The sequence below is a fragment of the Salvia splendens genome, chromosome 2, assembly GCF_004379255.2.
Source record: "Salvia splendens isolate huo1 chromosome 2, SspV2, whole genome shotgun sequence".
NCBI lineage: Eukaryota > Viridiplantae > Streptophyta > Magnoliopsida > Lamiales > Lamiaceae > Salvia > Salvia splendens.
Genome location: NC_056033.1, coordinates 37,269,272 through 37,285,447, shown reverse-complemented (window position 1 = coordinate 37,285,447; position 16,176 = coordinate 37,269,272). Strand labels below are relative to the sequence as shown.

Genomic DNA, 16,176 nt, shown 5'->3' with positions numbered 1-16,176 from the left:
ATGAGAAAGTATTAAGCAAGAAGATGATTGGAAGTTTTTTCGATGGGTTGATGCGAGTCTATCCCCAAGCCAAGACAGTTACTTTCAGAGAGTGAAACTTGAGCGAGACCAATTCGAATCTGAACTTCTAGCCAAATCGCTACTTGAAGGTGTTCTGCAAGAGAAATTGCGCATGAAAACTGTGGAGTTTGAAGCCTTGAAGTTACAACTGGGCATGAAAACCGAAGAGTGTGAAGCATTGACGCTAACAATTGCTAAAACGGCAACAACTTTCCGAAATTTAAAAATTACAATCTTGTTCTTATGCATTGTAATTTTTCTACTTTTATAACAAAGCTATATCGTGTTCACTCATTCGTTATCTTCTGATGTTGATTGATTATGTTTTGTTTTCATCTATGCCTGAAATCACGAATGAAGTTACTCAACTATGACTGAAATCACAAACTATGTACACAAATGAATACAAACCGACGAAGTACTCTATCAAATGCCACCAAAATATATCATGATATCATTTCCACCAAAATACTAGAGTAATTTGTTACAAACTAGTCTGTAACAACTCTTCGTTAACATACATATCATATCATCACTGCCACAAAATATTAACCAAAATATTAACCAAAAACAAGTATTTTTGGTTCATACGAACGGTTCACCCATCCCAAACAAACACCAAGTTTTTAGAGTAAGTAAGGCCCGTCAATCTTGATCACCGCGGCGGCCACATCTCTGAGGCTGAGTCCTGGTCCGAGTGCTTGGTCCCGGATCCGAAACATTAGGCTACAACAATTAATAGTATAGTAAGTATATATGAGAAAGCACTGTGTACAAGTAGAGAATATAGTTGCAGATGCTTATTGAATAGTACCTCTTGGCGTCGACTAAGTGTTTTGTAATTTACATTACAAAACACGAAAGAGATAGGGTGTACGACACGAAAATGATGAAGTGAAAGTGAATTGGAGGGAAATAGGAAAGAGAAACAACCAGCTAAGTGTTTTGTAATTTACATTATCTAAAATTTCAATGCAGGTCGTGAAGAGGCGTCTACAGTGGGAAGAGAAGAGAGAGGACAAAAGACATGATGTTTTTGTCACATCAATTAGGATTGGCGTCTCGTCCACAGTACATGCAATAGGTGGGATGCAGTGGCGGCCTCACAAAAGGTCGAGTTTGCCCTTTCAAGCCCTGAGGGTGTTATGGTCCGAAAAAACAAGGTTTGTGATTATATATTTTGTTAGATACCTGTGATGAGATTTTTAAATGTTAGGGGTCTCTGCTGTTACAAGGCGAAAAGTTAGGGACCTTTTGTGCAGTTCACTCTTTTAATAAAATGTGAGTAAGAATGAGTTAGTGGAATATGAAGTCCACTACAAAAAATGGTAAAATATGAAATGAGACAAATTTTATGGGACGAATGGTAAAATATGAAATGCTAAATGTCATATATTGAATTGAAAATTGGGGGGTTGAACATCATCACAGGGATGAAATTAAATTATATTAACGTTATATTAATTAAAGATAGTTGCCAACTATCACTTACGTCATTACAAATTCACAAATTTACTTCATTATAACATTAGATCATTACAAATTTACAAATTTACTTCATTATAACATTAGATTTATTTCGTAAAAACATTGATTATAAATCAACATAACACAACGGTAATCACATCATATACACAGTCGGAATCATGCTATTTTCATAATCGACAAATTAAAAAATAGGGTAGTACTTCACCATAGTATTAAATTTAATACACATAATAATAAATTCATGCAAATTAAGATATTTTAGAAATCTCAACGATCATTATTCATTCAAATTATATTGCAGCATAATACAAAAATGGAAGGATAGAATGTGATTTATTGAATCCCGCGGTTCAGCACTACTATAAAAGAAAAAATATTTGAAGATCCCTATCATATAAGCCCTAAACCTTTGCCTCTCTCTAGGGTTTGAAAAGCAAGGGAAAAATTTACCAACACTGATGGCTTTCTGGGGTGAACCTTCCTTCTACCAATGCCCCTCTTCTTCAAATTTTCTTGTTTTGTTCTTGTATTTCATCTAATGGTTTTTTTGATTGGCTCAAAATCGATAGTTCTAATGTATTTTAAAGGTTTAAAATTATTCAATAAAGTATTTATTTTCCTAAACCTGTTGGTGAATTTCAGGTGTTGAGGTGAAGCCCGGAAAGCCTGTTATTCATTCTTGTGAGAAGGCCATAGGAAGGCTGCGGATTTCCCAGGTACTATTAATTTTGAATAGCTGAAACGACACATTGTCTAAATTTATACTAATTCATAATTTATCTTCTACTGTTTGTAAGTTTATGGACGTTGCATATTGGATTATGATGAAATTTCAAACATAAAAAATACTAGCTTTTTGAGTGGTTGTGCTCTTTCTTTTATCAGTTACGAAAACACTCTTTTCAGACAAATAACAAGGATAGAAATCACAGGAACATACTTCGCTTCTGGTATAAATTCTGTGTATTTTGTCATTGAAGTTTATGGAATTTCATCATTTTGTGTATCTGCCGTCTTAATTGCTTAGGCAACTCTGGGGATCAGTGAGGCTACCAAGAAAAGTATAGTGCAATGTAATGTGGGTAAGAAGAGTCCAGTTTTGCTCTGTGCTTTGCTGCCCAACCAGACAGAGTCATGCCATTTAGATTTGGAGTTTGAGGAGGCAGATGATGTAGTGTTTTCTGTTATTGGCCCTCGGAGTGTCTACCTCACTGGTTATTACATTCGTCAAAATCAGAAGTCCGGTCATCAAAGTGATTCGTATCCTTTTAGTGTGGCTGATATAAGACATTTACCATGACTATGTCCTCTTTATCATAATTTTTTTTCTAAAAATGCATAATATGATCACACCAACTGTACGGATACAGTGATTCTTGTGGTGGGAAGCTGATTTCCTATTTTCTAGAATATTTGTTTGCATGTTGAGAAATGTATGTCCTTCACTTTTGTCCAACAGAGAATCATATGGGGTGGATATTCAAAATAGTCAGACAGAGGAATCTAGTTATCAAACAGATGGCGACGAGTATGAGGACAGTTTCATTGATGATGATGAAGAACCACAAAGTTTTTCACCATCCCCTGTTTCAAGAAGCAAAGGTATTTTCTAATGGTTCGTTAACTGTATGTTCACCTACAATTTTGTTAATGTGATTTATAGATTTTTTTATTATAAGGTTTGATTCTTGTAAGAATGATAGATAAGATTTTATTGGTTATAATATAGTATTAAAAAATATCAGTACTTATTCACTTTACCTTATGGACATTTTCTGTTTATAAATTATTACTGTAGAGGATGAGACTGCATCAGAGAGCGACAAGCCAAACAATGCAAAAGGTCGACGTGGTCGACTTATTAAGAAATGCCAAGTAGTTGTGTCTGAAGATGACAGTGAAGATGACGATGGCTTCCTTCTATCTATTTTTAAAAGTAAAAAATCTGAGAAGACAAATTCCACTGGTGTAGAAGGCAATATTGTCAACCAGAATGTACCTGCTAACAATGGGAAGGACCAGATGCATTCCCTTGATCGGTTAGTAATTAGTAGTATTATCTATCAAGAGGCTATGCAAATATTTAGACTCCCTACCAATTATGTAAGCCATTAACATGCCTCTTACTTGACACCCAATATTTCTGGATCAGTGAAAAACCAAAAAAGAAAAGAAAAGAACGGGCTGAACAAGAGAAGAGCAGTAAAGATGACAGTAATGAGGGTTATAATGTTCACAAAGAAGATAAAATGGATGGAGTTGAAGCCTCTAAAAATCTGTAAGCATTTTATCTTGTATTTTTTTGGCATGATTTGACAGTTGGATGGTGTAACTTTCTTCCTGCTAGTAAAACCTAGCTATGGGTAAAACCTCATCTTATAATGCATACTCAAAGCAGGGATATTGAAGATCATCAATTGGGTCCAGAACTGGCCTCTGACAAATGTAGGAAATCAAAGAGAAGAAGGAAACAACTTCATTCTGAAGTGGCATGTAAAGAAGAGATTGATGTGAAATCAGAAAATGTTGCTGAAGATGATTACCTCGTGCAGAATTTATTCCATACTGAAAGCAAGAAGGTTGTGACAGCTGCAAATGTAGAACAAAAAAAGCAGATTGACAAGTTAGTATCGAATCTTGATTGTTTTCTGTTTTCTGATTTTTTCTTGCAATTATCTCTCTTTGGGATTTCTGTCAGAATTGTCCACAGAGGGTGATGCATGATATTTTCTCGTTTTGTTTTACATTGAAGCTTTAAAAATTGAACAAGCCATACATTAGTGGTTCTTTCAATGTGAATGCTAAATGCTAGTATTTCCTAACGATACGATTAAGGACAGAGTATACTATGTTGTGATGTTGGTAGAGGTGAGCAACCTTTTCGGACTCATTCAAGATCACAAGGTCCATAATATAGTTGAGCACATAAGTTATTACTTGTATATCTTTTGTCTATATAAACCCAATCATGTCATTGTATAAAAAGAAGTTTCTACTTGCAGTGATATCAGCATAAAAGCTGGTTTACTGGATACTGCTAGTCAACCGGAGAAGAAAATTAAGAAGAAGACGAAGAAGAAGAAGAAAGATCAAGGCAATGGAGAGTCTGATATGGGATTTCCTGATACAGCAAACCATCAAGAAATAAAGCCTGTGAAATCCGAGAACTATACTTCAAATACAGAACCAACACAGAACAGGACCCTATCAAATGGACTCGTTATTGAAGAGGTGGCAAATGGACCTCCAGATGGAAAAGTAGCTTCTCGTGGGAAAAAGGTAGATATGAGTCAGTTGACCACTTAGAGCTGCTCCATTTTTTATCTGTTAGTTATATTAATGATACCACTCTGCCTAAATTCACTATGGATCAGGTCAAGATTTTTTACACTGCCATTTTGAAGGAGAACGGTCATATATTTGACTCGAATGTGGGCAAGAGCCCCTGCAAGTTTCGTTTAGGTATTAACTTTTTTTTATTTGAGCAGTGTGGTCTCTTTTTATTTTGCAAGAAGGATAGCTGGATAGGAAAAGTCTATATATTTTTCTTATAAAATCACCCCTCCATCTTTACTCAGGCAATGAAGGAATTATTGATGGATGGAATCTTGGCATTGAAGGTAGTTATGCTTGAAACCAAAAATAGTCTTCCCTCCTTTCTACTTCCTCATATTATTTTCTTCACACAAGTCACATGATGTTCAGGTATGCATGTTGGTGATGTGAGGAGGCTCATCGTCCCACCATCTATGGGGTATGGCTATGATACATTTTACCAAGTCATGAATACTTATATCTGATATCTCCATGACTGATGTCCACAACATCTCTGTTCTCTGTTAATGCGTATCTTATCTTAGTTATCATTCATCATGCAGTTTTGGGAAGCATGGAGCAGGTGAAAATGTTCCACCGGACTCATGGCTTGTATATGATGTTGAATTGGCTGGTGTCTCCAGATGATGTGATCTTTCGTATGATCTGCTCCTCCGTTCAAAACCTTCAATTGGAAGAAACGAGGACTGAAACAGACGACTCATGAATGGTGGTGGTCTAACGCCTGTGTCTCCACTTGAGATTTATATCCATGACAAAGCTGTTTCTGTACAGATCTGCATCGGCTGTTTACGAGGTCTTTGTAAACAAGGATATTAAGTGTACCTATAACTCTATGCTTAATCTCTAATTTTGATGATTGACTACACTGCAATACCATAGCCACCAAGCATCAATGTTGGAATATAGACATTAACATATGTAAAATATCATATCTGCTTTTATTTTCCTAGATGTGTGCGTGTAATTCATTTTATGTCTATGATGTTTCATTTATTAGACATATCTAACATATTTTAAACCTTAGTAGAGTTTACGAAAGGGGATGGTTTTTGCTCCATTGCATTGAAATGTAGTATTTAATTGCAATAACATACACTTTTGGTTTCCACCTGCCAACAAATCCATCATGCAGATTACAGGGCATACAACCCTACGTCTCTATCTCTTGTCACGTCATCATTCTCTTCCATCTATCCCATGATGTACGCTCTCTCCCACCCCCTTCCCCATGCTAGAATATTTAACCTACATTATTCATTGTTTTACTTCTAAATTTAAAATAGTAGACAATATATAACACAAACGCACTTCATTAAAACATTACAAATACTTAAAAATTACTCTCTGCCTCACACTCAAGATATCAATATTCTTGAATGACACAAGATTTTAGGATGAGTTATTAAGTGGAGTAGATAGAGAGAAAAATTTAGTTGAATATTTTAATAAGGAGAGAAAAGAGAGGGATTTATTTCCAAATATAGAAAGTGGACATCTTAAGTGAGACAAACTAAAAAGGAAAGGTGAGCATCTTAAATGAGACGAATGGAGTAAAATTTAAAAATACAAAAAATAAAATAAAAAGTACTTCAGTGCTGGAAAACATTGGTGCGTGGACAAATTTCTTTGATTAAGTCATTTTGGAGGTTGTCATGGGTTTATTCTTGGTGCATAGAAGGATGTCGGGTTGCATAGTTGTGAAACTCTACAAGCGCCGTTTAGTTGCGGGGAGGGGGGTGGCTCACCATAGTCGCGCTTGAGGCACCCGATTCATCATGCCAATTCGTGACGTTATCACCTTTATCTTTAATTATTATGTCAATATGATACTCACATGCATACATGAATTGGAATGAAGTATATTTATAGAATTTAAATAAAAAATATTCAAAAACAGTACTCACCCCCAATTCTGACGCAACCTCACTGGCCATAATGGGCGTCACGCGCGGGGGCGTGCCTGTCCTGGCGCCCGTCTCGGCACCCCTACAACGGCCTAGGCCGATCTCCGCCCTTCCCAGACCTCCACAATGGGGAGCCGCGCCCCACGACCCCCGGAGTTGCGCGACTCCCTTCCCTTTCTCTAAGAGCATCTCACCTCAAGGCTCAAAGGAAAGAGATAAATGGAGAAGTAACTATTATAATTATAACAATAATAATAATATTTACATTCTCTTCATGAAAAATAGTTCTCTTCCTTTTTTTGTATTTTAAGATGTATGCTTACTTATTTTCTATATAAAAAGTAAATATGATAGTTATTTTTTTATAATTATTAATTTACCTTAGAGCATCTGCAGCGCTGCTCTTAGGGACGGGCAGCGTCCGTGCCGCTGGCGCGGCTCACCGCTGGCACGATGCTACTCGATGCATCGAGCACGTCCGTGCAGCTGAGCAGGTTGACGTGGCAGCACGGGATTGGTCAACGGCAAAGCCGTTGGCATTTTCGATTTTTCTTTTTTTTTTTAAAAATCAAATTGAATTTAAAAAATTAATTTTAAATAAAAAAATTTTCCACTTCCCAATAAATTATATCCGTTTTCTCCCCACTTTTAATTTATTTTTCAATTTTTTTCCCCGAAATTCACATTTCATCTATAAATACCCCCACTTCCACACAAAAAATTTCACACCACACTACACAATTCTCATCTAAAGTCTCTCATCTTCTCTTATCAATTCTCAATCTTTCACTCTTATAAAAAAATGTCTGGCTCCGGCGATCACCCCTCCGACTCTCGCGGTTGGAACCACGAATGGTTCGGCTCACAACCATATCCTAGTCCGGAAACGCAATTCTCGGCCCCTCCTCAAACCCAAGGTTCTCAAGTTCCGGGTGGCTACCGGCCTTACTCGGTGGACGACCAAGATGCCCCCGATGGGCGATACGGGTGGGCACCCGAACCCAGATCGGGCGACTCTCAAACTCCTCCTCTTCCTACTCCTACTTCTACTCCTCGTGGTGTCCGCACCCTATACACTCTCTGAAGATCCGGAGGTTGGCACGAACCAAAGCGGGGATAGGTTTTGGTAGCACGTCTCTCGCCGGTACAATGAAAACTGTCCGGCTGGAACCATCGAGCGCAATGAGAGTATGGTGCGTGATAAGGCCTATTTCATGCATCAGTTTAGGGGCGAAATGTATGCTACTTGATCAGTTTATCGTGCAAAAGCAAGTGTTAATTGTGCAGGAATGCCGCTTGACCAAGGGCAACAAGGCCAAGCTGATTAAGCTGGTGAAGATGGCGAAAAATGCCAAAAATCGGGTGGAATGATCAAGGGGATGATCAAGCAGTTAGACCGGGACCACGACATTCTATAAGAGAAGCACGTGTAGCTGATGCGTTGGATAGGATCATCAATCAGTTATCAAGAACGAAGGAGAATCCTCCTTCGATTGCTGAGGGACCACCGCATTCTAGAAGAAGGGGCACGTGTCAATTGATGAGATGCACGATCCTATCGTGAGCGAATATTCTCTGCTTAAATCCTTATCTAGCTGGAGGTCGTTGCGGTGAGCTTATAAATAGAGGATGTGCCACCATAATTAGAGAGCTCGTTAGCCTTTTCTTTTGGATCTTCCTTTTTATCTTTTTTTTTTCGTTCTAGTTTAGTTTCCAGTTCCGAAGAAAGCTTAGTTAGAGAAATGGTCAGTTAGAGAGAGAGCGACCGAAGGGAACGCGACAGAATACTCAATATCTGTTAGGCGCTGTCTCAAGTTTCCGACCGAGAACTTCTCGGCTTTACTCGTTTTGTTATGTTCTGAAGTTGTTACCTCAGTTTAATTTCGTGTTGTTCCGTAGTTAAAGAATCGATCTTTTTGTATTCCGCATGTTCACAGTACTGTTTTGGAGTTCTGAGTATAAAATCGGAGTTGTTTTGTTTTCGTCGTCTTGTTTACTGTTCCAGTTTTAGTTTCACTTTTAAGTCTCTGATCCAGTATTTCATTATGTTGAATGTCAAGGTGTTTTTGCAGTTTCGTAAGCATACCTAGGTAGTTAAGTCTTTATTCCAACCTGTCGTTCACCTGGTCAAATTTATGTTTTTCTTCCAGCATGATGCATGCCTTGATCAAGTAGATAGTTTATTTTCTGCCTAGCGTAATTCAGTAGCTTAAAAACTTCAAACTTAAAGCGTGGCAGCAGCCGACCCCTGTTCACTACTCACACACTCAACACACCGGTTTCTCTATGGGATCGACCCCGAACTTGCCGCTTTACTGTTAAAGTAGTGCAAATTTGAGAGTTATAAAAATATATTTGCGGTGGGAACGAGAGAGAACGCCTTGATCAAGTTGCAATGACATTTGCTAACTGATCCACTCGGTTCAGTTATCTTCCATATAGCTTGATCCACTCGCTTCTTAAATCGCGTCCGACCAGTGCGCAATGCCATATTCAGAGCCAACGAAGAAATCCAAAAGTTCCAGGGGTATTACCTCCAGGAAGAGCGGTCGGCGGGGAGCGGCAGGAGCGAGCTCGACATCATCAGTGCCACCTTGGCGACCTACCAATCCCTAAATTACAAACCATTCAAGTACCTTAGCGCTTGGCAGGAGGTGCGTGTGCATCCGAAGTATAGGGGAGACGTACCATCCTCATCTAGCAAACGGTCGAGGTTGGTATCCCTATCCGACGCCTGCGAGGATGAGGTGGGTAGCCCCGACGCCGACCCGAGCAGTTCCCAACTACAACCGCAAGGAAGGAAGAAGGCGACGACCAACCGTCGTCGCGTCGCGACTCCATCCGCCCCCGCTCCCGCTCCCTTTGTGCCACCTCAACCACCCACCAACTCGTTGTGGACCCTTTTGGCCGATAGGTCAAATATGACCCCCGGACAACTTGATTCACATTTGGCAATGATACGGGGTCTCCGAAGAACATTGGGGATATGGCCGGAGGACTAGTCTTCCACGAGGGTATTTTTTAGTCTTTAATTATGTATTTTTTATTTTTTAGGATTTTAATTATGTATTTTTATTTTTTAAGATTTTAATTATGTAATTTTTTATTTTTAGGATTTTAAGTTTGTAATTTTTATTTTTTAGGATTTAATTATGTAATTTTTATATTTTAATGTATTTTTAGTAATTGAAGTATTTAAATTAAATAATGGAATGATGGGACCCTTGAGCATGTTCTTGTGGAAGAGTATGAATGTGAGTGTTGTGCTCTTGGGGAAGAGCAGGGAGTGAAAAAGTAATAAAAATGGGTCCGGGCCCACATCCGTGCTCTTGCCAAAGAGCACAGATGTGGATGCTCTTATTTTCTTTGAATTCATTATTTTATAAGAAGGTATATTTACATTTTTAAGAAAATAAATGAGACAATTTTCTTTTGAAGAAAGGAAACTCATCCAAAAACATTTTAGATTTATCACCAAACTTCTATTTATTTCTTGGAAACCAGTATATCTATATACCATTCCGTCCAAAATTAGGATTTCCAACAGAAAACATCTTTATAAAATATTAAGAAACGAGTTAAAAATATAAGTGAACGTGAGTTACACTTTGTATACTCCTATTAACTTTAGGGTTCGTTTCATACCCACATCAAGAAAATAGCACATAAGAAAATAATCAAGATAATTGACCAGAAATACGTTGAAATTATTTTCTTAGTTGTATGTTTGTTACGCTAGTGATATTAACCCAGAAACATGTTGTGTCAATAAGAATTACATTTTTATCTTTTTTGAAATTTTAATCTCATTACATGTAATGCCAAAAAAAAGGTTAATTTCTTTGGAACGACCTTCCCACTATCATCAATGGCAGCAAAAAAATTTTTATTCAGAAATCATCCTCAACTGAATCAATGGCCGCAAAAAAACCTTATCAACATATACTGTTACAACCAACAGTTCTTCGACTCCCATCAATAGCCCCTAAAGAATCAAAATCAAAATCCATGTGATTAAAAAAGAAATTTTTAGCCGCTTCACCTTCTTCAAATCTTAACAGCCGGGCTTTGCTATTCCACAAGAAGCTGATGAGTTTTTCGCCTGAAATAGTTGGCCGTATTTCCTTCTTCAAATCGCTATGGATTTTCACTAATTGCAGCTTCATCTTCAAGAATCCGCCTTAGATATTAAGTTATTTCCTTTTCTTTGTCGATTTCTCATTCACGAATCTGCTAGAAAATAATCACAATTCAACGGACTACAACGCCGACGACATTTTGGGTATTCAGATCTGTCACGTGCAAACTCGGCACCATGTTTTTTTTGTCAAACCAATTTGAAATATTTCAATGTAACTTCATAGCCAAATAACCAGTGAAATCTCCCTGCACAAAAACAATGGATTCATTGAAGAAAGCTGTGGTGATAAGAAATATGGAATGCAGGAGAGAATATTAGAGGGGCAAAGGAAAGATTTTTTTTTCTTGACACAACAGAAAAATATCAGAGGGGTAGGCTCCGAAAAGGTAACTGCTGCAAGTGGGAATAGATATATGGGTCTCGCTCATTTCACGGGCCCGACAGTAAATACTCAAAGGTATCAAACATTTGAGTTTGACCAGAAACAAGCCATTTTCTGGGTTATACAGGGGCATCAAACGAAAACGAACCCTTAGTAAAATGTGTGAAATAAATTAGTAGAGGGTATGACCTATTTTTACTGTCCAAAATAGAAATTGCTAAACTCATAGTTATAGACAGAATGTAAGACTCATATTTGCTAGACAGAGGTACGTACATTTATAAGTACCCCTAATATAATCGATTAATTAATAGTATTAAGGATAATTCACTAATAAGACATGCTTCATGATTGAAGTGAGAAAGATGTAGAATATCAAGAAATATCCATGTTTCGAACAAACTGGTTTCATTTAAGTTTCATATAATTAAAATTCTTCCAGAACTACTACGGTTACCAACCCGCGATCCATATATTTGCCACAAACTAAGATCGAAATACAAGCAGAGAATCTCCATGTGAATGGTGGTGAAATGAGGAAACTGGTGGTGCCCCAGTAAGCCCAAGTGCCCATCCTCGTACACTATCTCTGGTTTCTGGGAAAGCTGGAGCACAACAAACAGGGAATGGATCTAATCTTTCCTGAGTTCCATGAACTCTTGACGGATACCACTAGCATTCAATACGAGCATCTCCACTTTGTCTCCCTGCAATCACCAAAAGATTGAGGAAATAAGAATGGTCCTCGGTGACAGTTGATCCTTCAAATATCTAGGATAAACTGAATCTTTAGATAAGAATGGTCAAGACCTTAGATAATAACGAATATTATGACAAATGTGGTCAATCTCTCAACATGACAGTGAGCAAATTACTTGCGATAGCTTATCTTATGATGTCATAACATAAAGGCTTATTACCCACTGATCAAATCACACGTTAGTTACCACCTTAAACCTAAATTATTACTCTCTCCACCCCTTGCTAAGTGATTCGTATTCCTTTTCGGGATGTCCCAAGATAAGTGAGTCATTTCCTTTTTTGGCATTCTCTCTCTTACTTTTTCCTCTCTATTTTATTCCATCTCTTACTTTATTCACTCACATTTTCTTACTAATAACCTCATTTTCTTAAATCCCGCGCCGAAAAGAAATGACTCTCTTAGCAAGGGACGGGCTAAGAGACGGAGGGAGTTTGTTATAGGGCATGAGTAAAACACAACATTCATAGAGAGAAGAACCCCCAGAGAACTTTAAAACACCGATAGAACCAAAGAAAAATCATTACACTCGGTCTTACTAACTGGAATGCTTGACAGAACACAAACTTACTGTATATATATCTCTTTCGGTTGCTGATGCAAAACAGGTTTTCACCAAGTCGATGGCTTCTATCTCTGAAAGTGGAGTCACTGCGTCCTGCAGTTATCATCGTTCATTCAGGCATGCAAGGTGACGCCAGAAATGAGTCACACGGAAATTCAAATGCAAACCTTTGCAGGCAACAAAAGAGGGCTTGGAGATTTCAGTTGGTTGTCCAAGAAGGGTGTGATAAGAGTTGCACCAGAACCTTGGGCACTGTATCCCACTCGTTCGTAAGATCCAACAGCATCATATGTGAAGACACAGCCCTTTCCTTTGATAAATTTCAGAAGGTAGGAAAAGATCAACAAACTAACAGAAAAGATTTGGGATAAATCAAACTAAAGTAACCTTTGCACTTACCCTCACTGTCAAGGCCACCCAAGACATTGAAAGAATAGTATGGGAAGAAACGCTTGAAGTAGAGGGTGTTTGAAAGCAACTGGGCCATTGCAGGGCAGCTCATTTGCTTGTTGTGCTGGTGTTGATAAAGCTGCACCAAAGGAAAAAAGAAATGATAACTTTTTCGCCTGTTATAGCCAAATTAAAGAACCATTAATACGAAAGCTGTCCAAAACATATCTTCAAGAGTCATCTATTATTGGTGGATGTTAATATATTTATAAAGTCTATCGAGCAGAACATGCTTACTTGGTCCAACTTAAGAATCATAACCTAATCTCGGAGTCATCTATTATTGTTGGATGTTAACATAATTATACCATCAGAATAAACCAAAGGCGAAAAATAAAAAGAAACAGAAAAGAACTATTGGAATAGAATGCTGGCAACATAGAGGTATATTACCAAGCCCCTGCAGGCTGCAGTTAATACAAACATATTCAGCAAGAAAAGATGTAAATACTCAAAAAAGCATTAATAGCCTGTATATTGCATGTTTCAGCAACTCACCAAGTGTCTAGCTGCTAAGACCTTTTGTAGTGCTCTTACATCAGCCTGAAAACCTGAGGAGGCCATCACAGATTTGTCCGCTCTATATGGTAAAATGAACCAAAAAAATCTTATTACACATGATATGAGTGACAAGATACTCAATAATAATTTAACAAGAAATCAACCAGTATACACAATGGGAATTACCAAGAGAAATCAATGGGCTATGCTCAACCAATTAAAATTCCAGAAGAAAAAAGAGAAAAGGGGGCTAATTTTCCCAAGGGAAGGTTCTAGGCATATGAAGATTAAATAAAGGTGGATTTTATGAAGCAATGGAAATAGCGATGAGAGACCAATTTTACAATATAGGGATATAACATGCACAATCTTTTCAGATTGTTTAACGATCAATGACGAGACACCTCCATGTTGCATTAAAAAGCTAATTCTAATAGAACTCACAAGTTCAGCAGAAGACATCAAACTTTTAATAGCTAAAGAGACATAATGTTTTATATCAAGCACATGTGTATTCTCCAAGACGCAAATACTTCAATCACTAGAACTGTGTCAAAATCGAACCATGTATGTAAATCTACCAGAGAGATAGAAGATACTAACAACTTAGCTCGTAACCTTTCCATTGTCTATTAAATTAGTTTGGCAAACCCAAATTCTCATTTCTAAGAGCTGACTTGCCAGATGATGAAAAAGTGAATCAAAGAGAAAAGCTGGTTACAAAATCGTTTCACAGTTATATGTTGCCCGTTCATTTAACGCCTAACAAATGTACATTATACCCAATTCAGACTACTAATGGGGAAACATAAAAAGCGACTCAGCGGTCAGAACACAGTATGAATCAAAAGGATTTACAGCTGAATAATTTTGGAGTAATCGCGGGTAAGGATACTGTAGCCGGTGGACATTCTAGTATCAGCCGCAATCACACAGTAATCAGCTCCGGCAATCGCGACACAGGTCCTGCATAGAAAACACAAAACATCCAAACATCAGCAGTTGGAATTCGGAACCGGCATTCACTTTGCTGATGGAAAAAATATCCACATAGGGTTTACAATACCCTCCATTGTTGTCGTAGGGAGACCAATTTGCTTGCTGCTTTGGCATCGTGACCTCGAATCAACTAACGCGAACAATCAATCGTAGAAAGAGAGGGGGCAGGGCGAGTGAGATAGATGAAATTATGCTGAGGGTTGAAATCGCACTTCCCTTTTCTCAAGCTGTCTTTCCTCTCAAGAAAGCAATTCAATGACCCAATACGACGTCGTTGCCATAAATTATTTGGGCCTGCTATTGTAGTTGGTCCAAATTGGGTTAGTTGGGCCTTAAGGTCTTCATAGTCATGTAGGCTAAACTGGACGAATCAGTTTTTGCCAAATTCGATTTAACATAGCCCCTAATTACTCACGGTAGACTCTAGTTATTACTATTTAAAAAAATAATGCAAATAATGAATTTATGATTTATCCTTATAGCTTTAATTTGATGTGATTTGTGGTATATAAAAATGGATTTAAATTAGACAATTCTAAAATTGTTAAAAATTATGAAATGAAATACATATTAGTTATATACACATATAAATATAAATAATTTTCATACTTATGATATGTTGGAAACATACTTACTTGATAATTAACATAAATCGTACATGTTGAATATGATTGATAGTTATAAAGTGAAAGCGTACTTGGATTTGAATTCTTGATGCTTCTAATGAATTTAGAAAATCATTTTCCAAGCGTCAACATTTATAGGGAGATATGTTTCTCTTTTTCTGCATCTGGTTAATATGAATGAGATTCTATTGATATCTTTATATGTTACATTTGAAGATCATAATCTCATATTTAAAGAACTGAGTCTCTAACTTTATTACTCTCTTCATTTCTCAATAATTGTTCACTTTGGTTATGGCACGAGTTTTAAAAAATGTAAAGGAACATGTGTTGAAAAAGTTAATAGAATATGTGTTCTACTTTTATATATGTGTTTTATAATAAAATGTGAATGAAATGAGTTAATGGAATATAAAATTTATTTATTATTTATAATAAAAAGTGAAAATGGCCATTAAAAGTATATTAAAACAGTAGATATTGTAAACAAATATAGTTATAAAATTGGAGGAATTAAGCCCAGACGGAAATAGTGTGCACAAATTTAGTCGACGTCGCAACACAAATAGTAAGTAGGTGACGTTAAATGAACAGTGCAATTGCAAACACTAAATTTATTGGATTTCCAGATACAAGTATATTCTATAGGAGTATAAGCAATTAGTTGTCAAAGTCCAATACCCATTTTGTCAAATCAAGGGCTCCAGCAACAACTATTGTTGAAATTAACCAAAAGTAGTATGATTAATTGATCAAGTTTGAAAGTAAAAATAATCAAAGATCAGGTGGCAAGGTTTGAAAGTGGTTTAAGATTAAAGAAAAAAAAATCCCAAAAGTCCACATATTTCTTGACAATTATCCCTTAATTTTATTCAATCGTACATAGTTATATATGCATATGTCATGTGTGGCACTTGTATAGATCATTGTCGCATTAGTTGGATGAATATATATGTTATCA

General features: G+C 37.1%; 2 protein-coding genes across 2 annotated transcripts; one reads left to right on the top strand and one right to left on the bottom strand.

Moving 5' to 3' along the window:
• The first annotated feature begins 1,887 nt into the window (after nt 1–1,887).
• LOC121765693 (peptidyl-prolyl cis-trans isomerase FKBP43-like) lies at nt 1,888–5,836 on the top strand. Its single transcript, XM_042161901.1, has 12 exons — nt 1,888–2,019; nt 2,191–2,264; nt 2,576–2,808; nt 3,008–3,150; nt 3,347–3,587; nt 3,701–3,826; nt 3,947–4,171; nt 4,551–4,827; nt 4,923–5,010; nt 5,127–5,168; nt 5,254–5,302; nt 5,427–5,836. Exons 1-12 carry the CDS (start codon nt 2,007–2,009, stop codon nt 5,509–5,511), a joined length of 1,596 nt encoding a protein of 531 aa, XP_042017835.1. The 5' UTR covers nt 1,888–2,006; the 3' UTR covers nt 5,512–5,836.
• Nucleotides 5,837–11,662: 5,826 nt separating this feature from the next.
• LOC121765683 (proteasome subunit beta type-1-like) lies at nt 11,663–14,817 on the bottom strand. The gene is made up of 7 exons (XM_042161896.1): nt 14,657–14,817; nt 14,449–14,556; nt 13,588–13,669; nt 13,039–13,168; nt 12,807–12,949; nt 12,646–12,732; nt 11,663–12,021 (listed from the first exon to the last, which is right to left on the bottom strand). Exons 1-7 carry the CDS (start codon nt 14,701–14,703, stop codon nt 11,947–11,949), a joined length of 672 nt encoding a protein of 223 aa, XP_042017830.1. The 5' UTR covers nt 14,704–14,817; the 3' UTR covers nt 11,663–11,946.
• Nucleotides 14,818–16,176: the final 1,359 nt, after the last annotated feature.